Source organism: Thunnus thynnus, chromosome 3 (assembly GCF_963924715.1).
Source record: "Thunnus thynnus chromosome 3, fThuThy2.1, whole genome shotgun sequence".
NCBI classification, from domain to species: domain Eukaryota; kingdom Metazoa; phylum Chordata; class Actinopteri; order Scombriformes; family Scombridae; genus Thunnus; species Thunnus thynnus.
This window is the reverse complement of record NC_089519.1, coordinates 10,119,875-10,146,303: the sequence shown is the minus strand read 5'-3', so window position 1 is coordinate 10,146,303 and position 26,429 is coordinate 10,119,875. Positions and strand designations below refer to the sequence as shown.

General features: G+C 40.8%; 3 protein-coding genes across 4 annotated transcripts; all 3 read left to right on the top strand.

Moving 5' to 3' along the window:
* Window positions 1-351: 351 nt before the first annotated feature.
* On the top strand, window positions 352-2,325 carry zgc:195282 (uncharacterized protein LOC100192223 homolog). The gene is made up of 4 exons (XM_067585933.1): window positions 352-551; window positions 1,638-1,732; window positions 1,834-1,888; window positions 1,989-2,325. The coding sequence occupies exons 1-4, from the start codon at window positions 509-511 to the stop codon at window positions 1,997-1,999; spliced, it is 204 nt and encodes a 67-aa protein (XP_067442034.1). The 5' UTR covers window positions 352-508; the 3' UTR covers window positions 2,000-2,325.
* A 1,959-nt stretch (window positions 2,326-4,284) lies between these two features.
* On the top strand, window positions 4,285-15,948 carry pi4k2b (phosphatidylinositol 4-kinase type 2 beta). Its single transcript, XM_067584131.1, has 11 exons — window positions 4,285-5,041; window positions 9,575-9,726; window positions 10,287-10,367; window positions 10,500-10,619; window positions 10,845-10,976; window positions 11,858-12,011; window positions 12,287-12,348; window positions 12,794-12,896; window positions 13,484-13,617; window positions 13,760-13,819; window positions 14,541-15,948. The coding sequence occupies exons 1-11, from the start codon at window positions 4,687-4,689 to the stop codon at window positions 14,712-14,714; spliced, it is 1,527 nt and encodes a 508-aa protein (XP_067440232.1). The 5' UTR covers window positions 4,285-4,686; the 3' UTR covers window positions 14,715-15,948.
* Window positions 15,949-18,083: 2,135 nt separating this feature from the next.
* Window positions 18,084-24,543, top strand: htra3a (HtrA serine peptidase 3a). Of its 2 annotated transcripts, XM_067584130.1 has the most exons (11): window positions 18,084-18,970; window positions 19,750-20,151; window positions 20,879-20,984; window positions 21,405-21,627; window positions 22,138-22,332; window positions 22,483-22,515; window positions 23,035-23,179; window positions 23,273-23,323; window positions 23,430-23,487; window positions 23,752-23,847; window positions 24,116-24,543. In XM_067584130.1, exons 2-11 carry the CDS (start codon window positions 19,884-19,886, stop codon window positions 24,282-24,284), a joined length of 1,344 nt encoding a protein of 447 aa, XP_067440231.1. In that variant the 5' UTR covers window positions 18,084-18,970; window positions 19,750-19,883; the 3' UTR covers window positions 24,285-24,543. The 2 variants fall into 2 exon arrangements, with proteins under 2 accessions (XP_067440231.1, XP_067440230.1); XM_067584129.1 differs by lacking the exon at window positions 18,084-18,970 and having other exon boundaries at window positions 19,400-20,151.
* The last annotated feature ends 1,886 nt before the right edge of the window (window positions 24,544-26,429 follow it).

Sequence of the window (26,429 nt, the reverse complement as noted above, 5' to 3'; positions counted from 1 at the left end):
ACTCCTTGTTTTTAATCTAGAAAAGAGGGTGAAAAGAGCAGGAAAGGAGAGAAGATAGCTGGGAATTTGAGCTGCTGACAGCTGTTTTTTGTCCCTTCTCTTCTCACCCCTCTTTCTTTCTCTCTCCTCTTTTCTTTCTCTTTTTACACTGTCACGTCTGGGTACCCAAAGCATTTATATAAGTATATATACAAACTGTTTGCATAATTGAGGCCTATTATATGTTTATATCTGTTCACACGTATATAAGATGTGATTTAACATGTCTTTTTTTCCACTGATGATAGCATTTATTTCTCAAATCACATTCTTTACTCTTCCTGTGACGTCTCGCTCACCACATCCTGGTTTTGACTTCAGAGGACGCCGACATATCTGCAGTTTAACGGTTTTCCTGTCAAATTTCAGTTAACACACTCACACGTATATGCACACGAATGTTCTCGCAGAACTTTTTCTCTCACTACGCCAGCCACACACACTGTACGATAAATAATTATATACTATCATGGTAGGCTACTGTCCAATCTGTGGGAAGCCCGTCTACTTTGGTGAGTCTGACCTTTTTCATTTTTACTCTATATGTCGGTCTGGTATTTTTGCTGTTCGTGTCTGTCTTTTTTTTGTTGCTACCTTTCAATGTCTCTCTTTTATGTAGTTTCACCTGAATAGGAAAATATATTAATGAGAAAAAGAGTATTGAAAAAAAAAGTTTTATTACCTCAGAAGTTGACGCAAATAAGAAGTCTGTGGAATAAATGACAAGTAAAAAAAATCATGTGAAAAAGGTTTTAATAACATCAGTATGTGACTCTTACAGTGAACATTTTAGCATGCCAAGCACAGGTGATTTTAATAACATTAATGATGGCTGCATTCCAATTAGGTATACTGTTATCAGCACTCTGATATGACTGGCTCACAGACACAGCTACAACAAACCGAGCCATTGTTAATGATAGTAGCTACACCTGTGCTTTTCCTATCTTTTGCAAAGGTTTTGAAGGTCTAATTTTCTGAGATATCCTAAACACATTTCTCTGTTCAAGCCCATTCTCTGTCTTGAGGACAAAAAAAACAAACAACAAAAAAGGGCCTATCACTCTTCCTCTCTGTCTGTTCCCTCTCTTTCAAGCGCACACAGTCAAATGCATGCACACGTATCCATAATAACAACAGGATGTGGGTCTAGCCAAACGAGCTTGCACGAAACTCTCTGGGTTTCCTCCTAACCTTCTGTCTCTTTTAGCTTGATGCACAACAGCACTCAAACCAATGATTTTAAGTCTTTTTTTTCCGCTAGTTTTTCTTTCCTATTCATGTGGCAGCTAAGTTCAAATTCTCTGATGTGACCCTGGCCTACTTACCTCTTTTCCTTCCAACACCACACTCTGTGGCCTATTTGCACTGATGAGAGTAACAGTCTGGAATCATGCTATTTCTTGAATAACCAATGAATAGATATCATTTAATAGAGCTGCTTATGGTGCAAAAACAGTGATACTGTGTTATAAGAAAATACTGAGTGTTACAATGTGTGCAAATGCAAAAATCCCTCTGACTTTAAGCTTACATATCTATAAAAACATCCCACCATGCCTCTCATTTAACACTGCCTTCATCTTTCTTTGGCCCAGGTGAGAAGAAGAGGTCCTTAGGAAGGGACTACCACCCTCTGTGTCTGAAGTGTCAAAAGTGCAACAGACAGCTCACACCTGGACAACATGCTGAGGTATATGAGGAGAATGAATGAGGGACAATAGTAAAAGTAATTGAATGAATGAAAACAAATATGGATGATGCAGTACATATCTCCTGTTGATTGTGTTTCAGTACGACGAGAAACCATACTGTTCACATTGCTACCTGAAGATGTTTGGTCCGAGAGGTACTGACCTTCCCGTTATGAATACACACATGTGGACACACACATTGGCACCCACATACAATTTCTCAATCTCTTTTCCTGTGTGGATCTCTCTTGACAGGTAACAGGTGACTGGTGTTGCCATGGCACAGCGCAGAAACCAAACTGAACCCAAATGGACAATCGCTGACGTAAAAAAGACACACAGGCCTGCTGAATAGGCCAAAAATTATATAAAATAAAATAGATTAATGAGTAAATAAGAATAATGGACACCACAACATAGAGTACATTCACTTAAGTTGATTATCATTTACAGCTACAATGTATTTATAAATTGAATATTTATGAATGTGATGATGCCATGTGTATGTGATGATTCACTTTTATATTGTAAATGTGTTTTGCATGTGTAGCAAATTGTCAGTCAGTATTAATAAATGCAGCATGTGACAGCATGGTGGATTTTTTTTGTCTCTGTGGTGGACTTTGCAAACACAAACCAGCAGCCCACAAGCTCATTTTTGGGCAAGCAGATTGGGTGTACAGCACTTGTTTGCAAACTAACAAATGCTTTAATCACCAACAACACACAAGCACATAAAAAAATGAGGTGAGCTATAGGGTTCCCTCTTTCTCCCTCATCAGGAAGCCAGGGGGAAGGAGAAGGAAGGAAGAAGGGATGGATAAGGGTGGTTGCTGTTGGCAGGATAAACCAGATCTTATGCCAGCAGAATCTGCTGGAATGGGTGCATACAGTGAGGCAAAGACGGATCACACACACACACACACACACACATACACACACACACACACACACACACACACACACGCACGCATTCATACAGTGTGTCTGCAGTGTGCCTTGACTGCTGCAGGGGCTTGTCACCCAGTGGTGGGTGAAGTACATAGGTTTCACACACAGAGACATAGAGAAAGAGAAGGATGTGCTGATGTGCTTCACTGTAAAGTGTCATGTGTCACACGAATGACATTTACAAATGACATTTCAGGTATTTGTCCTTGAAGGATAGAAGGATACAGAAATAAAGGAGGCTAAGGTTGAAAAAAAAGAAAGCACAAGTGATGGACAAAGAGGGTTGACAGGATTATTCTAACATCTTGCAAAGAGCTAGCAGAGGGATGCCTGCATGTCTTTGAACCTGTCCGTCTCCCTCTCATCCCCCCAGATCCCTCCTTCATCCACCCTTCTGCTCTATCCCTACCACTCTCTCCCTCCCTCTCTCCATGTCTCCTTCACCCCCTAACCCCCTACCTTGATAGATCACATGACTGCTGTGATACCAGCTGGCTGATTGCTCATTTGCATGTATTTCAGCTATACTCCCTTATTAGAGAGACGGGTGGTGATGGAGGGGCCGAGTTATAGGTGGAAAGGGGTTGGGGGTTAGCGAGGTGCTTCGGAGAGTGCTGGGTGATTGAGGGGCACTGTGAGAATTCAAAGAAAGATAGAGCTCATGAATTTATAGGGGAGACAGGGAGTGAGAGGGGAAAGTAAAATAGGCTAGAGGAATGGAAAATTACTGTAATAAACTCGGTATAAAGTAGAGGTCCTTTAACCTGCTGGAGCAAATGTATTATTATCTTAGATGTGATGGCAGCACAAGAAAAAGGCCTATTTGTGCTCCTGAACTTCAGACGGTAGTTATTCCAATGCTGACCAAACTATGATGACACAAGGAGCAGACAAATTGACATCGGCCTGTAAGACACAACAGTGTTTTCACAGCGATGCAAAAAACTAAGAAAGAAAAAGAAAAGTGAAAATAGTATATTTCTGATGATTTTGCGTGGGAATCAAGACTTTGCACCAGTCTTTATTTGTGTATCAATATCGACATCTAGTGGTCATAAAAGTTACTGCTACATTTCTCCGGAAGGCAATTCATTGACACATGAATGAATGGATAATGAAGGCCTCAGTATATTTCTTTGCAAAGTGTATGAAATTTGTGAGTGTGGCGATTAATTAAATATCAAAAATATTAGTGTTGTTTGTGTAACAGAGCGCCACCTGTCAGTTAGATTGAACCCACATCAGGTCAATTACAACGTCTGCCTACTGCCTTCAATTCTTATTAATAAAACCTAAGAAAAATAAGTGGTCCATTCATGTGCATACACAGGAGGCTAATTTTACTAGTGATCATTTTATTGATTGATTGAATGAAGGTGAATTATGTTGAAGCTCTCAGCTGAACTCTGTAGTCTAATAGCTGATTGGTGACTGTGGTTATTGTAGCTTTAAAAGTCATATCAGGTGTCACACATTGTTTACAGAGTGAACTTTCTTTAAAAGAGGCGATAAGGGCGGAGTAAGAGAAAAGCCCAAACTGGTTTCAACTGCAAAGCTAATATTTGGTTTACAGCCGACATTAGCCATAGCCTAACTTGTAACTGTGGGCGTTTGTCAAATGGGTACGTGACACAAGATTTCTACAATAAAAACGTGTTACACATCGATTTTTTTCTTTTACCGAACGAAAAATTGCTCCCGTCTTTTAGTTCCAGGAGTTCGGACTTCACAAGAAGCACCTGAAGGCAACTTTAGTAAACGGTGATTTTTTTTCTTCTGGAGCGCATGCGCAGTGAGCTAAATAGGAAGCAAATCAGACGAGCTTGACGGATTATTATGTGGACATATCGGTGAGCGAAACCAGCTGCTTTCAAATCATTTATATGGGTTAATGTGCTCTCGGGAAGCACGGAGTCTATTTAAAATGGAAGACTGACAGCTCGAAGAGGAGAAGAAGTAACCTTATGTACATTTAATTGTATGGTATTGAACCTGAGCAACAATGATGTCAGAATGCGACCCAACAGAGACAGAGACCGGCGAGCCTGAGCTGGACACCGTAGCGACAGCGGTGCCTCCGCCGGAGTCTAACTTTCACTCTACGGACCCTCCAAAGGTGTTATTTGACAGGAACAGGATAGGGTTGGGACTGGTGACGAACCCCGGAGTCGCCGTTCGTATTTCGGACTCTTGTGAAAGCGTCTTGACCGAGCTGGAGACAGACGGCTCCGGCGAAGAGGCGCTGTTGTTGCCGTGCATTGCAGGAAGCTCGTCGTCTCCGCGGGCTGGACGAGAGAAGCGGAGCAGGCGGAACAGACACAGCTCGTCGTCGGATAAAGACACCTTGGCCTCCCCAGGTAATTGTTTTTGGATCAAGCAGTTCGAGATGTGATTACAGTAAGTACGTGCGAATGAATAGGCAAGTACGTTAGGTCAGGATATACTCAATGAGGATGTGTCCTGGGGAGCCAGTCTCCACAAGATGTTGTATGTGTGTTTAACACCGATTGGTTAGGTGCAACGTTAGAGATAACAAAGTGCAACGTGGTCAAAACATTGTGACATTATGCAAGCCTTCTCAGTAATACTACTCAACTAACTATTTCACCATGGCTCCCTCTGGGACACCCTCAAGGGCCCCTGGAGGTTCTTGGGCCATATTTTGGGAACCGAAAAGGATAATGACAGGTTAAAAGCAATAACTTGTTGCGCTGACAGCTTAAATATTAAAAAAAAAAACCTGACAACTCTGATGGAATCAACACTATCATCCATCTATGTTACATTGTAGACATTTGGCTTGTTTGCATTGAGATGTGATCTCACTGCGTGTCTGTTTACCAGTCAGCTGATCTGATGCAATAGCTGCATGGTATCATCCATATGGATTATATGAGCTGGCACTTTCACATGGTGACCTGAACGTCACATGAAAGTCCAGCCACGAGTACAGTTAACTATGTCACCCTCACAGTAAAGACCTACTCATCACACTTTTGTAATTGATTAATTTTGCATGTTTTCCTCAGTGTGTATATATAGACTCTACACTGCTGCTACCATAGCCTGAGCTCTACACTGCTACTGCATTGCTTATCTGCTGTCACTCTTACATATTCACTGTGCTAGATGTACTTTAAACTACAGAAACAAAGGTTGGCATAGGGAGAACAAAGAAAAGGTGATCTAGTCACCATGGAAGTGGCACATATTCTGACTTAGCTGCTAATTGGATTTTAACACTACTCCCCCTCATGCCACCCACCTCGTTCCCCACAACACCATTTTAAAGCATTTGCTTCCTCCAGTATTCACTTGTATTGGTCTGTCTCTCTCTGCTGAGATCTATTGTTCCACCATGTTCTATCAGGGCCAGGAATCAAGGCCACAGGTAGGCGCGCTGAGCCCGAAATCGCACGTGTTAGCGTCCTATTTCCTCTGGCCTTTCAGGATAATAGTGTTCAGGTGTAGAATTACAACACTCTTTTTATCCGGTCAGTGCATCATGAACTAGCAGTCACGTCTTGATAGCTGCTGTACAGCATCTCTTTGTATGGTATGAAATGCAATGCAAATCTTCATTGTAAATTGTGGTACCTGAATTTTACCTTGCATATCTCACAGAACACAGACTAACTATGTGAGGTTTTACAGGTCAGCGGTAAAATTTACATGCATCCAACACACTAAGCTGCATTCAGCTTTTGGTTCACTTGTACTCACAGCCTTCTTTCACCAGAGTCCATAGTGAGCAAGATGCATTTATCCTCAACTGATACATTTATGTACATTGAATCCTATATTGACAAGTACAATCAAATTAATTCTGTGGGCTTACAATGGCATAAATATAAAGTTGTTTTTCAGTGTGGCCTTTTTGAAAAGTAACTGTTTTCAGAGTGCAAGGTTGTGACATCTCACACACTGCATGCACTGCAGGTCATCTGGTCTCTGGAGCTCTGGGTGAGCTGAGCTCCCGTTGTCAAAGAGCTCTGCTGGGTCCATTAACTGACCAAGGGCTCTGAGAGACAGACATTAAATATGCATAAGGCCTGTGAGCAAGGGAACACGCATGTAGACACACAAACACTCCGTAGTCCTGTACTCTGCATGCTGATGATGAGGAGGAGGGCATTTTGGGAGAGAGGAAGCATGCACGTGCATTTACTTTCACTCTCGCTGCCTGCTGGGTGGGAATAATGGAATGAAAGAGAGAAAGAGAAAGAGACGGAGAGAGAGAGAGAGAGATTCCATCCTCCCGCAGCCACACTACACAGTGACATTATCAGACTTTCATCAATAGTGCAATCCAAGAGGGGCATGCATCCCTCATCATGCAAGATAGCTGAATAAACACTCTGAATTATCTCTTTTGTTGAAGATGAAGATAAAATATTGTGTCAACACACACAGAAAGAGATAAGACTTTATCACAATTTATCTATAGGTCTGTGTTGACACCATCTTATTCCCATATTTCAGTCAAGATGGAGCTGCTTTTAGATAAGTCATTTTCACTGGAGGCCAACACAAATATACCGTCATGGCCACACTTTTGTTGTGTGGCAGGGTGGTATAGAGACAGTTAGAATCCTGTTAGCTTCAGGGGTGTTGCTGTGCACTGTAAAATCTGGGCTGCATAGTGACCTACTCAGGAAATGACAAATCTTCAGTAAATGGCTTGCTGTCCATACTAGACTGTGCTTACTGGATAACTGGGCAAAGAGGACGTTGCACACACACACAAAGCCAGGGGATCACACATTACATGCGCTCCAAATCAAGTTTGACAAGTTTCAAATCTTTAGGTAAACTGTGTTCCTGTGAAACTGCTTTTAGAACATCTGGAGACCTGTCTGTCTTGTCTTGAGGCAGTATCACAAAGAGATGATCTGACCTACTGGTGTGAGTCTCCCAGATTAGAGTTGCTCTACTTTTCAGGCTCCCTGTAAAGGCACGGTTTAATTCACGTTTTAGGATGACCTAGGCTTAGTGAGCGCCAAATGGAGCACAAAACAAAAGTGCAGCATAGCTTATAACATCATTATAGTTTCCCCTGTGAGGTGCACCTTATGCACAGACTGAGGCTTTTAGAGAGAAATGTCAGTGTTAATATTGTGAGGTTGGTGGTTTTTGGGTGAATAGAAATGAAGCATCAATGGAGGAACAAATCACACAATATGGGAACTAAAACTTTGCGGCTGGAAGTCCTTCAGGGGTCTGCTGTTGCATAAAAGGCTCAGTTTGACTTAGTCTCTAAATGCTCTATGCTAGGATATTCTCATGTATGTGGTCAAAGTGTGCCATATGAGCAAGTATCTACATTTTAAATCATCCAAGTCAGTGATGTCATGTCTGCATATCTTTTATCCATCCCTTTTATTGGCTTCTCTCTCCACCCCCTTCAAGCTAATTAGCTTCAAAGCTATCTTTGTTTCTCCTCATCTCTCTGTGACAAATGGCATGTTAACTGCCCTCCCCTCCCTTTGTCCACTCCTCCCTCCCTCCCTCCCTCCCACCCTCTCCTCTCTGTGTCTGTCCCTTCATCTCTCCCTGCATCCCACTGTGACTTCAGTGTGACTGATACAGAGCATATGGAGCCTTTCTGTCAGCTGACTGTTCTGCCTCATGCGAGGAGGAGAAGGTAGAACGTGTCATGTCATATGATTGAGCCTCCATCAAAGAAATAATTAGCAGCCCAAATTCATCAGAGCGCAGGCACACCCGGAGAACGGCTACATCTGCGAGGCAATATAGAAAATGCAATTTTCTGACAAGCGGTGTAGCGACTCATTTAGCAGTCACCTCACAGCTAGTAGGCACCTGGTTTAAATTCACTGACCAGCTGGGGCCTGTCTGTGTACAGTTTGCATGTTCTCACTGTTTTCCTCCCACAGTCCAAAGACATTTTGGTGAAATAGTGTGGGCGTAAATGTGTTTGTGTGTGTGTGTGTGTGAAAGATGAGTCCAGGTTGTACCCTACATGTCATCCAGTGTGTGCTGGGAACAGTTCCAGCCTCCCATGATCCTGAACAAGCAAACATTATAAGCAGTTTAAAGAATGGATGGATGGATGGATGGATGGATGGATGGATGGATGGATGGATGGATGGATGGATGGATGGATGGATGGATTGCTCCAGTTGCCTCTCACATACAAATTGTGTCTATGATATGACACAGTAGAGTGGGTAATTAGAGGAGAAACAGTTGATGGAAAAGATGGACCTTTAGATAGACTTAAAAATCACAGAAATATACAATATTTGGATTTTTTTTTATCATTTCAGCTGATTTTCTACATACATCACATATATTTTGATCTTAGTACACATTTTAATAAAGCAATATCCTCTTTTTACTTGACCCAGATGACCTATGAATACTTTTAAATATTTTAAATATTCTGTTTTTCCTTTGGGTTCATAACTGAGCAGTGAAAGTTTTCAGTAGTGAGCAATGATCTCTGACAGGGCCGGCTATAAATTTTCAAATAATACCTCCTGCTTTCACTTTTTGATACTTTTTCCTGCTTAAAATATGCTTTTTACCATTCATAATCCTTTTACCATTTACCATTGATGTGTCAGTGTGCAATATGTAGATAAGGTACCAGCAATATTACCAATGTGTTTCAGTTATGACTGTTTTCATAATTGTTTGGCAGCGATACTGATGATCTAAGAATTTCATAATGCTTTGAGGTTCACGAAAGTGTATTACCAACATATTTTAACAGCATGACATTAATTTAACGGCATATTTTTTGGCATGATGGTGCCGTATCGTTATTCCGCTCTTGAAGAAAAGCTATTGCTATTTCACAGTAGCACACTCTGATTGCCTGCAATGTAAATATGAATATTAATGTTAACCTATTTTCGTTCTAGGTACCAACAGTGGGGACTTCAACCATTTCCCTGACGATCCAGAGTTTGCAGATATTATCCAAAGGGCTGAACAAGCTATCGAGAACGGCGTCTTTCCAGAGAGGATTTCCCAGGGCTCCAGTGGGAGCTACTTTGTCAAAGACCCAAAAGGGGTGAGGAGGGGATCGAGTAAGGACACTGAAAAAAGGGGAAGGGGAGGAAAGGAAAGATCACGGATTGAACTTGTTTTTTAAAAATAAATTTGAACGTTTGTTTTTGTCAATAACTTTCTATGCCAAAGTTCTAACATTTAGTGAACTTTAAGTTCCCTATAAAATGGCTCTGCAGTTGAAAGGTGTGAGAGGAAGTGAGGAGTGGAGAAGAATTTACAGCAGACACTCCCTGAATAATGCAACTAGCGATGCTTGCATCAATAACAGATATCCAGCATGCATGATAAGCGTCACATTAACATGTTTAATGTACACCGCAGGGAAAGCATATTGATCTCTCGCTTGTTAGCAGCATCTGTCATTTTACATTTGCTGCCTATAACTTTACATTTATTACCTGCAGTTCCTTCATCATCTTCTCTAAAGCTGTTGTGAAATTAAAAAAGTGTTAGTTCTGTTCTGTCTCAGTGTCTGCTTTTTCTATTGCCTGCCACGTGCCAAATGAACGTCAAAATGCATTTTAGATATAACACCCTTATCATTCTCTTTCCCATCCACAGAAAATCATTGGTGTTTTCAAACCAAAGTCAGAGGAGCCTTACGGTCATCTGAACCCCAAATGGACCAAATACTTTCACAAGGTACACTGTGTCACATGTTTAATTGGTCTAAACAATCTGAAGCAATATAAGCACATATGTGACAACACTGTACAACAAGTCTCTCAACACCTGCATCTCCAAAACTCTCCATGTCCTTGTGTCTCTCATTAGCTCTGCTGCCCGTGTTGTTTCGGCCGAGGCTGCTTGTTGCCTAACCAGGGTTACCTCTCAGAGGCTGCTGCCTCACTGGTTGATACCAAGCTTGGCCTGGGAGTGGTGCCGAAAACCAAGGTGATACATGTGATTACAGTGTAAAGTTCTAACTTTCAATCAGTCTGTACCTGAAACTAATGTCTAAACTCATATAGATGTAGTCAAATGGAATATTCTGTGAATACTTAAATGAGTCTGGATGTAGATATGATTTAGTTTATCTGTATTTACAGTTTTCTAACTATATGATAAATTGTCTTACTGTGGTCACTGGATGTAAAACTGAGTGTTCTTCTATATCAGGTGGTGTATTTAGCCAGTGAGACATTCCACTACAGCGCCATCGACAGAGCCAAATCTAGGGGGAAGAAGTACGCCTTAGAAAAGGTCCCCAAGGTGGGACGACGATTCCACAGAGTGGGCCTGCCACCCAAGGTAACAGATTGTTTTCACTTTTTTCATTGTTTTATATACACATTTTATTTCATTGGCTTTCAAATGACACAGAATGTTCTGTTTTATTGTCATAGCATTTTCCTGTCATAACTCTTTATTTTGTATTGTGTGTTATTCCAGTCAGTTATATCCCTTTGGCAAGTTTATTTATGTTATTGTATGATTTAGAGGGGCTGTTACTCAGAGGGCCATAAAAATGGTGTGATAATAACATAAATACATGTTTTTTTTTAGATAATTCTGAACAGTATGTCTCTAGCGATGCTGTCTTTTCCATGTACATGGTGTGCTTTCTTAACATTATGAAATGAGGGACTGGTTGTTTTAGTGAAAGAAGTGCTCAGAATCACTCCTGCATCAAAGGCAGTGGACAGTAAAACAAATCATTCCACACTGTCTGTTTTTATGTTGCCTGAAAAGACCGTTTTATTCAAATAAATAGGATAGAGGGAGCATAAATGTCATCCATGCTTTAAATTGTGTTCTTTATTTCAGGATCTTTCAAACAGTGACTGGATATTCTTAAATCTTTCCCTACTGCACTATACTCCTCTCTAGTGCTTATGGTGCTGCTCCCTATCTGTCATCTGAAACAGACGTCATGATGTTCTATAGTTTTGTAGATCTTACAGTATGTGTTGAGGAAACGTTTTGAGGAAGTGGTTTCATATTTCAACTGTCACACACTGCTGACATTTCAGCCTCTCAAAATCACAATTTCACATATTGCACGATTGCACAACACCACAACATTATCATATAATCAAACTGATCACAATTTTCAGAGCACTGAGTAATGCAAATACAGTGGTGGTACGTGTGTATGTGATGTATCCCATGGTGCCTCTCTCTCTCTCCAGGTGGGCTCGTTTCAGCTGTTTGTGGAGGGTTACCGTGAAGCGGACCACTGGCTGCGGCGCTTTGAGGCAGAACCGCTGCCTGAGAACATCAGGAAGCAGCTGCAGTCACAGTTTGAGCGGCTGGTGGTGCTAGACTATGTTATCAGAAACACAGGTGAGGGTGTGTCTGTGTTGACATTTAACAGTGTTTACTGAACTCAATGTCGTCAGTTTTACCTGGGTTGGCTGTAATATGATTTTGATAATTATATAAATGCTATTTATAATACTTATCTCAAGTACGATTGCATGTTAAGTTGAATTTGCGCTTGTCATCACGGCCATTAAATCTGATTGCTGTCTGATCGTGCTCTCCCTTCACACCTTCATATCTACGTATAAACACTTTAGACTCCTTCATTTCCATTTTCTCTTTGTCCTTGTCCTCAGATCGGGGGAATGACAACTGGTTGATCAAGTACGAGAAGCCAGGAGAAGGAGAAGGACAAAAGGTGAGGTTAAGTCAACACATACTAATCATGGAGCAAATTTTCACCTTGCCTTATGTAATAAAACTGCTGGAGTGCTGACACGTTTTCATCTCGGAACACAGCTCATGTTATTTCAGGTCTGCAGGGAGAATGATTTTGAATTTCTCCCCCCCTCTCATTCAAAACACATGACACACAGGGGCCAACATAGACACACAATGGCTTGGATACTGTACTTCTGGAACAATCCAGTGCCCCAGTGAGCTTGCTGCTAGAATACTCTCAGACTACCTATCATCAATCATTATTTGCCATGTATTGATAAATGAGCTGAGGTTGTCATCTATCTGCCCAATTACTCATCCTTTTGGACAGTGATCAATAACTAGTGGGGTCATCGGTCGTTAATCATTCAGTCAGTTATCGGTGATGGCTTCTCTGATCCTCTTCTTTGCCCTCACTGTAGGATGCAGAGTGGCCAGAGAACTGTCCAGACTCCTGCATCAAGATTGCAGCCATCGACAACGGCCTGGCCTTCCCCTTTAAACACCCCGATGAATGGAGAGCCTGTATGTTGATCTCTCTCCTCCCTCACGTCTTTTCATTTGTCTGCTGTCTTTGCTGCTGACGGTCTCTGTCATCGCCTTGTCCTTACTAATCATGGTGTTAACAGTGGTTATTCATTTTCATCCTGTAGTACATGTAGCTGTATGTCTTTTCTTTTCCTTTTTTTGTACAAATTATACAAAAGAGATATTACGTGTTAATAAGATAACGTTAGAGGTGCTGGTAGACAAAGCCAGGCTAGCTGTTTCCCCTTGTTTCCAGTCATAATGTGATGCTAAGCTAAGCTGCTGCTGGCTGTAGTTTCATATTTAGCATACAGAGATGTGAGTAAGGTATTGATCTTCATAAGCATATTTTTCCAAAATGTTAAACTGTTCCTTTAATTTTCTGTCCATTAAGTAATTAGATCTTTAGATCACTTTTTGAAAGTGTGTTTTAAAAACAAAATGGCACGACACGGCAAAGACAACATTATATAACTAGACACTGTGGACTATAGAGGCAGACAAAGGTCACTACACTTACTGTCATACAGTGTGTTGTGAGAGCTTATGACAAACTGTACTATTGTGCTGCCTGCTTCCTTCAGACCCGTTCCACTGGGCATGGCTCCCCCAGGCTAAGGTGGCCTTCTCCCAGGAGACCAGAGACCTGGTGCTGTCCCGTCTCTCTGACATGAACTTTGTCCAGGACCTCTGTGAGGACCTCTATGAGATGTTTAAGGTACATGCCAACCTCATAACTTTCATCTTTTCTCTATTTATAGAAAATAAAAATTGTACTAATAATGGCAACAAAGTACTCTGTACTTTGTTAACATTGTTACAGGACATCTGCTAACATGAGTAACTTTCTCTCTCTTTAGACGGATAAAGGCTTTGACAAAACCATGTTTGAGAGACAGATGTCTGTCATGAGAGGACAAGTGAGTTTTTCTTATTTTTCCTCTAAACTGACTGTGTTGACTTTGTTGTTTCAGTCAGTTTTCTGCCTTTTGTCTTTCTCCTTTGTGTCTTCTGTTTAGTTCTTTCTGGCTCTTTCCTTTTACATCCTGCCTTGCTCTCCTCTCTCTCTGCCCTGCCCCACTTTCAGTCACCTCCACTGTTTGCTCTGCAACCTCATCATCACCTATCTTGACTTAATTCCTCATCCTCCGTCCCTGTCTGCTGGCTGTTGTGTTTCTATCCTGCTCCTCACCTCTAACCACCTGCTTTCTTTTTACTTCCTGTCTCCTCTTCTCTTCAGCCAGTGTCTTCTGCCTTGTTAATTCTCTCTGTTGGGTTTAGTGGGCAGATGAATGACCTTAGTCATTTACTTTCACATGAATGCTTCTTGCACTTTGATTGTAAATTAACACTAAATGCATCAAAGCATACAACACTGATCTAATTAATGATCCCATTTCCTCTGTCTGTGTACAGTATATAAGTCTCTTAAGGAAGAGTCATACACAATATTTTCATACATCTACTGAAGTTCCTCTTAAAATTAAAAAAAATGCCAGAATTGAAAGTTTCCTTAAGCAATTCTTCCCACAAAGCGACATACAACCAATGCACCAATACTTGAAATTTTAATCATTATCTTACGTTTCTTTTCCACTGCATAGTTTCTGTGTCTCATACATGTATCCTTTTTGTCTCCAGGTGTTGAACCTGACCCAGGCACTCAAGGACGGGAAGAGTCCCATCCAGCTGGTACAGATGCCGCGGGTGGTGGTGGAGCGCAGCCGCTCAGGTGGGCAGGGACGCGTGGTCACGCTGGGCAATGCCTTCACGCAAACCTTCCACTGCAAGCGGCCCTTTTTCTCCTCTTGGTAGTCAGAGAACAGTGTCGAAGGGCGCTGAGGAGAGACTTCAGAAACGGCTCCTTTTTGTCCTGAAGCCAGGAAGTGAGGAAGAGGGGAAATGAGGGAGAAAGAACAGAATGTCACACTGGAAATTTCTCATATTTGTCAAGAGGAAGGAACAGATGATAGAAAGTAAGATGAAGAATGTTTGGTGAAGAAATTGGGCCTCATTTTTGAAGAGATCGCAGAAATGTACAGGAGCTAGAGAGACTGGCATACCAGTGTCTCCTAGAGACAGTGGGACTGTTTGTGGTTACCATGGTGACTTGATTGGATAATCGGCTTTTCCACAGAGGTGGGTTTTGTTTATTGTTAGAACGCAGAAAGGATTTTTTTACCCACCCAAAGTACCTACTGAAGGCTCTTGCAAGGTCTCTTAGTGGGGCTAATGGCCAAAGAACAAGCACTTGCAAACCACAAACTATCAGATATGTGGTCCAGTGGTGTTTGGGATTCTAAAGGACTGGTTTCACAGATCTCTCCAGAAAGTGTTTGTTTTTGTTTTTTTTCAAGGGCAACGTTGCTCCTGGTTTGGGATAAAGTCTGAAAAATATTCGCTTTGCCTTGTAGGATTACTTATTGAAATATAAATGTGCACTTGCACTGCTGGAAGTGTTTGACTAGTTCCACACTACTGGGTGAAACTGCTCTTTTACCCAGTGTTAGTTTTCAAAACTATATCTGTTGAGCAAATACAAACCCAGTGAGTGTCTTCAACTCTCACTACTGCCAAAATCTGTCTGCGAAAGTAATATTGAAAAGCCTCAAGAAAAGAATATCGTTGAAACTTGAATATAAAACTCTTCATCGGAGGAGGAGGACTAGGAATAAACACATTGCTTGAATGTAATCTGTTTACCGTTTCTACACAGATTCTTGCTCCTAAACATTTCAATACGAGTGAATGCTGTCAAAAATAGAATTTTCTCGTAACAATGAATGTATTTGTTGTTTGACATGTATTTAATTGCTGGCAAGCAGCTTTCTCTCGAACCTCGTGGCATGGGGGACGGCACCTCCTCCCTCCCCTTTATGACATATTATATGAAGAGGAAAATCAAACATGACGACAATATTTCACACTTGCTCGATGCCGTTGTGTTTTCTTATGTATGCATCTTGAAATTTTTATTCCAACTCAGTGATTGTATGAGAAGAGTTGTATACTGTATGTAACAGATGAAAAATAAAATTTGGAAATTGGATTCTTTGGGGTTTTTTTTTTACAGTCTTACAGAAATAGCAGTGTTGATAGTACACATTGTATTATGCCTCTGTAGATTTATAGTCATCCAACAGTATTGACAAAAGTGTGTCCAGCAGAGCGAAGATGACTTGGGTAATACAGTTTCCATAGACCTGTGACAGGGTCTTTAAACTTAGAGTCCAAATGGTTACCTGATTTCAGGAACACCATAATCCCTCAAACCAAAGTCAGCTATTAATAACTGTTGAATGAATGAATGAGCTTCGCGTGTTGTGGGGAAAAGACTATTTGCATCATGTACTGATATAATTTGTATGGAATTTGAATGTTTCTATACATAACATCTGAAAAATAAGAGACCTTCACATTATAATAATGAAATAAGAACATAATGAGAAAACAACAAAGTGCCAAAACAGCAAAAATATAAACTGGAGCTTTGCAGTCCTGTTAAAATGGATCCTGATAACTCAGCTATACAACTTGATCATACTTGGTAAAGACAGGCAACACAACTGTGTATCTGCAGTGCATTATGGGTTTTCTCTGATCTATTTTAGGAAAGATTGTTGTACCCTGGGGTTTTGCCATTTTCTGCTTGACTTCCTATACAAACAAATTCAGCAATTTGGAGGATATGCCTACCCAGTCAACATGGTTGATCATAAACTGTTGTCATGGTGATATCAATGAAACACCCTGATAGACCTTAAATTGTCTGTCACACTGTTCCTGACTGAGGGTAGTTCAGCCAAGAATGAACTGAAAAAAGACTTTTTAAACAACTTAGAGCTAAAACAAACAAAGAAAAACAATCTCTTAAAGGACAGCAAGCTGAGACAGTATCCACTGCATTTATTGTTCTCTAAAAATGTGACCTGCTCTCACCAGCAGTGTGCTCAGCACCAACACAGAATGACTCCTTTGGTATTTGGCTTCTCCCACTCGATCATACCAAGAAACTTACCAAAACAACTAAAATATGACAACTGCGGTCAAGAACTCATAATGAAAATACATAAAAAATATTAAACACATTTAACCTCTACATTGTATTTAATAAAAATACCACAGACATTTGACATAGCTTAATTAGGCTGGAAGACAGGTCAAGTTGCCCACACCGCACTCAGACACAAATATAGACAGCCTTTACCTATACAGGTCCTTTATTACTGCTACAGGGGAAGAACAAACCAGACTGCAATATATTGCAGTAAAGTTAAACTACAGAAAATAATGAGTAACTACAGTACTGTGCAAAAGTTTTAGGCACTAAAAGTAAAGCAGGGACGCTTTCAAAAAGCCATGAGTAGTTTGTATTTATCAATTAACTTCATATAGTGTTCAGTAAACAGAAGAAACCTACATGAAATACTGATATACGTATTCTCAGTACACCTGCACACAGTTTTTCAGGTATTTGGCAGGTCAGTTGTTCCTGCATCTTGGAGAAGTTGCCATAGTTCCTCTGTGGATTTAGACATCTCAGCTGCTTCTGTCTCTTCATGTAACCCCTGACTGACTCCATGATGTTGAGATCAGGGCTCTGTGGGGGTCATACCATCTGTTGCAGGACTCCTTGTTCTTTTTGCTGATGAAGATAGTTGTTCATGACTCAGGCTGTATGTTTGGGGTCATTGTCATGCTGCAGAATAAATGTGGGACCAAAAGACACCTCCCTGATGGTGTTGCATTATGGATAAAAATCTAAACATCTAAAATAACTAAAACTTTTGCACACTAATGTAAATCTAAACCTTTAATGTTTGTTACTCTTATTTGGTGGTAGGAAAAAAAAAATACAGCTCAGCAAATGACTTGGTGTTAAAAGTTAGACAAGTCAAGCACTAGACTAATTTAACACTACTGCCTGCTCTTGGAGTCACACAGACATCATTGTTGTCTATTTAAATAGCAAAGGAAAGATCAATATCCTGCCAGTTTATAATGGTGGTTAGACTCACATTGTTTTTAATGAAGGCATTGATGAGCAGAGGTTGTCATGTGCACGCAAACACGTGCATAATTCACTGTTGCCCTCATTAAAGCATCTCTACATGCATCTGCAAATGAAACACGTGCACAAAACACACCCACGTACTTCCTCTACAGTGTGTTCCTCCCTAGCCATGAGACAAGCAGTGGCAAAGTGTCATCACACATACGCACATAGACACACACTGACAAAGGCTGTGCCTACACACACACACGCACTCACTGACTGCGTGGGGTACAGAGCACATCTGGAGAGGATATAGAATATGATAACAGACGGTGCAGTGTCATCAGTATAAGGTGTCAGCAGTAGCGTTGCCTTACACTGCCCCCATGTGGAAAACTGGCCTCATGCTGCTCATGGGCCAAACTTAAATACACAATCTGTAAATACAGGGAAACTGATGCTGCGCACTGCTTCTTTACATCAGTAAAACTAGAGTAAAACAGACCTGTATTTTGAATTGTGTCTGGTTTAGAAACACAGAAACTGTTCAATTATCAATGTGAATTTGTCTGAAAGGTGAAACAGGTTTCACAGGTTTGCAGTCCTATAATTACCTCACCATCATTCATTTTACATTTGGTGCTTCACAGTCACAAACAAAATTTAGGTGTAAACACAATGATATTACATTCTTATCTTCTTTTTTAGGCTAGCAGGTGATACAAGGATAACATATGAAATAAAAAAACAAAACAAAAAACAACCCAAAATACACACAAAAACACTGGTTATTAAAAATGCAGCTACAACACTTACTGCCTGCAGGCAGCCTATTAAAATTGAAAAAATAAAGCTTTTTTGCCTGTAGGTGGCAACATCAATATATTAGTCTATCAATGGTCTACATCTGCAAGTCAACTGCTGGAACCTTCTTGTTTAGGTGGTGCATGTTGCCAGGATTAGAATATGTCCGAACAGCTTCCCTTGTGGGGAACCTGCAACCTGCAAGATGTGAATGAGTGAGTTTTTGAGCTCATATGTGTGAGAGGATCCATAAGAAGTCCACATTAAAAAGGTAAATAAAAAAATAAAAAAACACCTTTTACAAATGATGATTATTTTTGTATTAATGTTCATTTCGTGTGAACTCCTGCTGCAAACTCATTATCTCCACTGAGCCTCTGATGAGGAAAAACAGACTCATTAAATTCATACCTGTTTTCTAAGAGCTGAAAGGCTACAAAATACTGACAATGGTTGAAACCCGAAGTTCTTATGACCTCATTATATGTCCATGCTGCAATATGACACTCGCCAATTCAACGCAATATAATTTAGCCATAATTGCTTAATATGCCTTTAAATGATAGTCCTGTACAATGGGACTGGACGGTTTCGGTAACTTCATGTCATGAATAAACGCAGACCTTAGTCCTCACTATATTAGTATGGTTGTGTGTGTGTGTTTGTCCCCACTAGATGGTGCACATTATCACAGCAGCTGGAGTCGCCTCGCAGTGCGCTTCAGGCTCTTGGGTCAGTCACAAGGCTGTCAAAGTCTGCAGGCACTGATGACTCTGATGATGACTCTTATTTCCACACAGAGTTTAGAAAGCTAGTTTCATGTCTGGGTCTGATCCCGTTTCATCCAGCAGCAGATCAGTGGAGTAAAGCAGCGCAGTGGAGAGTGTATTCATTTCAGTTTATTTAGGGTCTTAACACAAAGAAAAAGCCTGGCTGTTTGGATGTTTGGAGAGAAAACATTTAATATGGCGATATAAGGAGTAAATCACATTCATCCGAGCTTTCTGGTACTGTCGATATTTATGACAATGCAGTTACTTTTACTTGCAGCGGCGTTTCTCTTTGCGCACGACTTCACCGGAGCCGTGCGCTCTGACAGGTGCGCCTCCCGCTGCGACGTGAGCTTGTGTCCGAGCCCCAGCTGTCCCGGCGGGTACGTCCCGGACCTGTGTAACTGCTGCCTGATGTGTTCACCGGGCGATGGAGACCCCTGCGGCCGCACAAACGACCTGCCCTGCGGGGATGGCTTGGAGTGCAAGCTGCTCACTGCGGGGAGGCGGCGAGGCTCCGAGGGGGTCTGCCGGTGCAAGATGGAGTATGAAGTGTGTGGAAGCGACGGGAAAACGTATGATAATGTATGTAAGATGAGAGCAGCCAACCGTAAAGCTCTGCAGAAGGGGAGACCCGCAGTTAGCCAAGCGCACAGAGGACCCTGCTCACCTTCAGACACAGGTAGGGCTGACTGGGTGGTCAGAGGACCACAGCCTGGAGACAGAAATGTGTTTTTACTCAATATTAGCTTTTAGGCTCCCAAGTTGTCTGTTGTTTAAGGATTATGTTTGGGTAAAATTTATGACCATATAAATCCCCCAAATATCTCTAAATGCACTCAAAGTGTGTCTTTTGTGCAATTGTTGCCAGAAAAACACTGTCACAGCTGATGGTCCTTGCTTGACTTATTGTTTTGAGATTTGTGCAATATGCATGTGGAATTAAAATCAATTTAAATTAAAGGGTTGACAGTTAAGAGTGAGAGGTGAGAAGAAACACTTTACGCTCTTAAGAAGATTGTAAAAATCTTATTGTAATGTTGTTTCTCCGCCTCATACAATAAGATGGGTGCTCAGAACAATATCTGGAATTGTTATATTAACATACTTGCAGCTGAATTAAATCAGAATTTTGCAGTAGGCCTGCTTTACTTAAAAATAGAACAAACAGCCAAATCTAACAGTGAGAGGATCATCTTGAATATGAGATTCTCTTGATCCCAGTTCTTAAATATTATTTATTGATGAAGTTCAAGGATGTAAAGAATAGTCATCAGATGATATTAAGGATTTAAGGATGCAGTACAAAAAAAGAAGAGTTTATTGTATGTTTGTTGTATTGTGTGTGTGTGTGTGTGTGTGTGTTTGCATGATCATGTTAATGCAGTTGCCTCTTCATGTCTGTACAGGTCATGCCCTGGTCCATCCCAACAGCCCTCGCTACAAGTTCAACTTCATCGCTGATGCAGTGGAGAAAATAGCCCCTGCTGTTGTCCACATTGAGCTGTTCGTAAGGTGTGGCGTGTGTGTATGTACAGTATGTATGGGACAAATTCCAGTGTGAGAGATACTTATTTAAAAGAAAAATTAGTCTTTGCAGAATAGATCAAAGAGTACATCAGAGAAGTTTGTCTCTTCTCCCTTTAACTTGTAACTTCCCTGTAGATTTAAATGATTCTTTTGTTATTATTTGGGTAATTACATGTGGAAAATCTTCTCAGTGCACATGAGATGATAAATGGGAACTTTAAACAACTTCAACTAATACAACCTCCACCTGCTGCCTCTCTTATCCTCAACTATTAGGAAGTTAGTATCCAAGTCAAAACTTGTGCTGTTATGGGTGTAAAATTGTTGAATGAAGCCTTAAAAGATACAATTTTAATATTTTTCTCCTTCATCAGCACTTATCTACTTCTCTCTCTCTCTCTCCAGACATCCTATGTTCAGTCGCAACGTGCGTCTCTCCAGCGGCTCTGGTTTTATCGTGACCCACTCAGGTATGATTGTGACCAACGCTCATGTGGTAACCACAGCTGCCACAGTCACAGGGAGGCCCCAGCTGCGTGTTCAGCTCCATGATGGCGACGCGTACGAGGCCGTGGTCAGAGAGGTAGACAGCAAGGCAGACATCGCCACAATCAAGGTCAATCCTCAGGTAAATACACACTCACACACTTCACACAAGTTCATTTACAAACTCCTGTCAAGATCATACTACTTTTTTTTTTTTTAACTCTTTTCTCTTTTTCCAGTTTGAATAACTTTGAAAAAATGTAATTTTCTGGACATTTTCTACTTCCTTTGCCCTTACGTACTCTCCAAAAGCACTTTACTTCATTAGAGCCCACAACTTGAAACGTTTCTGTGCCAAGTTCTGACACAATTTTGCAAGACATTCAGAAAGCTAGCAGGAATAATTTCATAAACACCAGCTCTGTGACTCACAGACACAGCGTTGATGTGTGTATTCTCGCACCCATATCTCAAATACTTGGACAGTTTTGTAAGCTTTAAACTCTTCTTTCTTTTCTCTCCGTCTGCCTCTCTTCAAAAGTCCTTTCCTCATTCATCATTTGTATTTTTTTTCTCTGCATGTCCATGTTACCTCATGTTGTTGTGTTGTTGATAATTCAGACTGTATGTATGTGTGTCCATATCGGAGCAGAAGAACCTTCCTGTGCTGTCTCTGGGCTGCTCAGCTGATCTGAGACCAGGGGAGTTTGTGGTGGCGATTGGCAGCCCCTTTGCTCTGCAGAACACTGTCACCACCGGCATCGTCAGCACCGCCCAGAGAGACGGCAAGGAGCTGGGCATCGTGGACTCAGACATGGACTACATCCAGACTGATGCTATCATTAATGTGAGCTCACACACACACACAGAGTCATATACATGCATATATATATAAACTAATCAATGCCTTATTATATCATTTGCAATGGATTTTGGTTGTTTGCATACGTGTCAAAACATTTGTTTCTCTCTTATATTTCACCTTATCTGTGAGAAGTACGGCAATTCTGGAGGACCTCTTGTTAACCTGGTGAGTATTGTGCTGTGATATCAAATATGACTGTTATTTAATGTATTTGAACCGAGGTGTCTAAAATAACATGTCACAAAATTCTATTTCAAACCTATATAATTAAACAGTTCGAATATACCAGTCTCTGCAAACCCTCCGTACGTGTGCAAATTTACACAAAAGTATGACTGTTGATGGCAAATGATGTCACACACAATTAAACATGGTAAATGTCAAATGTGAGCAAGAAAAAATGTATCTGTCCCATACTGATCACTGCAGTTGTGTATACTGCTACAAGGAACAGAGTTACATTAGCATCATTTTACACAAGTACCTATTTATATACCAATGTGCAATGTGTTAAGCTATGCAAACATTTTGGTAATGTGACATTTTCTGGAATTTATGTACATCAACACACAGCAGTTCTTGGTGGCCAGTATTTGAGACGTTTTCATCTGGACAGTTATTTTACTTTGAGCTCTGTGTGTGATGTAATGTGTAATGTGCAATGTGTGTGTGTGTTTCTTTTAGGATGGTGAAGTGATAGGCATCAACACCTTGAAAGTGACAGCAGGGATCGCTTTCGCTATACCGTCAGACAGAATCAGCCGCTTTCTCACAGAGTCTCAGACCAAACATAGCAGAGGTCAGGGGTCAGAGCCCGAGGAAAACGAAGGTAAAAAAAAAAAAAAGTAAATAAATCCTTATACCTGTGGGAATACTTTTTATGGAGTAATTATTTTTCACTAAGTCTCACTTGTTCTGACAGATAAGACCAAATTTCAAAGAGGATATACAGAGAACCCACAGTCTGATACAGGTGAGAGACACTGTTATACAAGCTTTGGTCATCATTCAATTTCCGAGTCTGGAGACTTCAAGACTTTCATTCTTGATGATTAAGTCAATACTGTTGTTGTTTTCAGAGGTATCAGGAGTGAAGAAACGCTTCTTAGGCATCCGAATGCTCACAATCACCAAAATGTGAGTTTTTAACACACACACACACACACACACACACATACACACAGACTAGATCATGAGCAATTTCAGCACAGACAGAATTTAGAATTTACTTAAATTATAATGATTGATAATGACATTTTTATTCCAATCATAATATTTTTTAACATTTGAAAAGAACTGAATGTTATTTGTATTGTCGTTTATGTTAGCATTAATATTAGTGTGAATATTAGCAATAATATTAGTATTAACATTAATATTATTGTGTTTTCTGTGTGTCAGTCTAGTAGCACAGCTGAAACATCAGAATCCAGACTTTCCTGACGTCAGCAGTGGAGTTTTGGTGCAACAGGTCATACCCAACACTCCGGCAGAAAAGTACGTTCACATACACGTGCAAAAATCCAAGCACACACACACACATACACGCGGCATGGAACAAACTTTGCTAGGAACGAAACCATGATTCATCAAAGTGGCACTCATCATCACTGTCTTTTTTTCCACATCAAGTAGTTCCATTTTAAGATCAAGGATTTCTTGTTACATGGTTGATTTTTAGTCATGTTTACATTACACCTTTGGCCACTTTATTGCACTCCTGGCACTTCCTGAATCAAATAAATTGTCTTCCTCTCTGTCTTAGTGGAGGTATTATGGACGGTGATGTTATTGTGAAGGTGAACGGTCGACCGGTCCAGACCACCGAGGACATCCACGAGGTGTTGCGAGGAGACCAGCCTCTCCTGCTTGAGATTTGCAGAGGAAATGATGACTTACTGTTCAACATTCAACCACATTTTACGGAGTATTGAAGAAAGGGATTATTCATTTGCAAACAACTGTTGGGCAGGACTCATTTCCTGTCATCTTTTTTTTACCAGCCTGATGTATATTTTGTTTGGTACCTTTTGTTCTGAATGATCTGCAAAATTTGAAATGTGTTGTATCATATATATGGTAGTTTTTTTTGTTTTTTTTTTATAATACTTCAAATACTGCAGAGGAAAATACATTGCACTATATACTGTATGAGGCTCAGAGAGTTTCAGAATAAAAGCTTCCAAAGAAGTACATAGATTTGAATTTGTCTGCCCAGCCGTCCATCTGCCTGCCGCTCTGCCTGTGAGTCCAGCAGCTGTTGTCCATCTGCACAGACGGCAGGTTGGGCTTCTTTGTTTATGTCTTGTTATCCCACTTCCCTCCTCTCTGCCTTGGAAAGACATTCTCCTAATTTAAACAAACTAAGCTGACACCTTGACACACAGAGTACACACACACACACACACACACACACACACACTGAGCCCTGTTACTGGAAAATACACTTTTATCCTCTCCTGTTTTGGTAATGGAAATCCTCATGCATGCACGTAACAGCTGAACCCTGAAGTTAAGGACCGTGGCTTCAAGACAGAAAGTCCATGCGGGAGTACTGTCTCCTGATTGGTTGTTGGTGTTTTAGATGAACCAAATGCAGCCAGCAACTGATGACAAAATTCATCCAAAATTCTTCTTCTTCGTGGCTTGGCATGGCATTATTCCGGGACAGTGTTAGTCTTGGTTTGTCAGTAAAGATGTTAACATTACCTTAAGAGTGACCTTGTAACCCCACTTGAAAAGTATCTGTCTTTGCACAGCTCATAAACTGGAGCCAGACAGACAATCCTCTTTGCTTATTTGAATAGTTACTGTGCCATGTTACTATTGTCTGTGGCACAGTGTGGACGACAGAGACAAGGGGATAAAGAGAGGATAAATAAAATGGAAACAGAAGCTGATGACACTTAGATCAAGAGAAAAAGGGAAAACTGGGTGAATAAGTAACTCCCACAGTGGATAAAATTGCTACCATATCGCCCAGCAGGAGTTTTGTGGTTCTCTGAGCCTCAGCTGCAATTCGTGCAAGTGTGTCTCTGACCCAGTTGTTTGAGCATGTGCGTTGTGTTTTCTAGTCTTGCCAAGACACATTGTCATAGCAGAGCGCCAGGCTACTTCCCTGAAGCAGGCAGAGGACACAGCTGTTTGTTCTTACCGAAACAAATCTCCACACTGAAACCGTCCCTGAGCTCAGACTGAATCAAAGCATCTCTGTTAAATTAAACCACAAAGACCGCAGGTTTCTGTAACCAAACTAAATACATTGATCTGAAGTGCAACATATAAGCAACATTTTCCATAAGACCAGCTTGCTTGCATTGTTGAAGAGTTCAGCTCCTGTTCAGTCCTTCGATCAATGAATGTATCACCATCTAGAGGCCGAATGGAGTCAAGTCTTTGCAATAAAGACTATTTATAATTCCCAAATAGGCCAGTAGATGGCGTGTTAGGTATAAAAAAGTTCCCCCTGACGTGGCAAACTGCTCAGATGCTCAGATTAAAGGACTATTGTATATGAGAAGTTATAGCTCCTGCAGCAGGCTATAGATAGCTCTGGTTTCTGATTGGATAATGTTCAAGCTTAAGTAGAGGGCACAGCTACATATTTATAAGGAGTGTCTCCACAAATCTTTACTGTTGCTGTCACATCTCTACAGAAAATCTTGTAGATAACCCTGTTCCTGGCACTATTAACAGACTGAACAGTTCATGAGCTATAAGACGTCTTATGTGATCTACAAACATGAGTCTATGTAATACAAGGTTGTTTTTGTGTTGCATGGACCTACTGTATGTGTTGCTCACTGGATAGATGATCATAATTATGCTGTTAGTGTTAGATGTGCTGATTATCCTGTGGAATAACAAACAATTTTAGGAATTCCATGAAATTACACATTCAATGCTGTAGTGACCAGTATTTACCTTATTCACCAAACTAAGAGCTTAAAAAAACAAATTTCTAGATTAGAGGTAACTAATATCCAGACATTACTGGAGATTTAGGGTATGACTTTGTAGGCTTGGAGAGACTTGTCACTAGAATTACCTTGAATTATAAAACCATGCTGTATATTGGC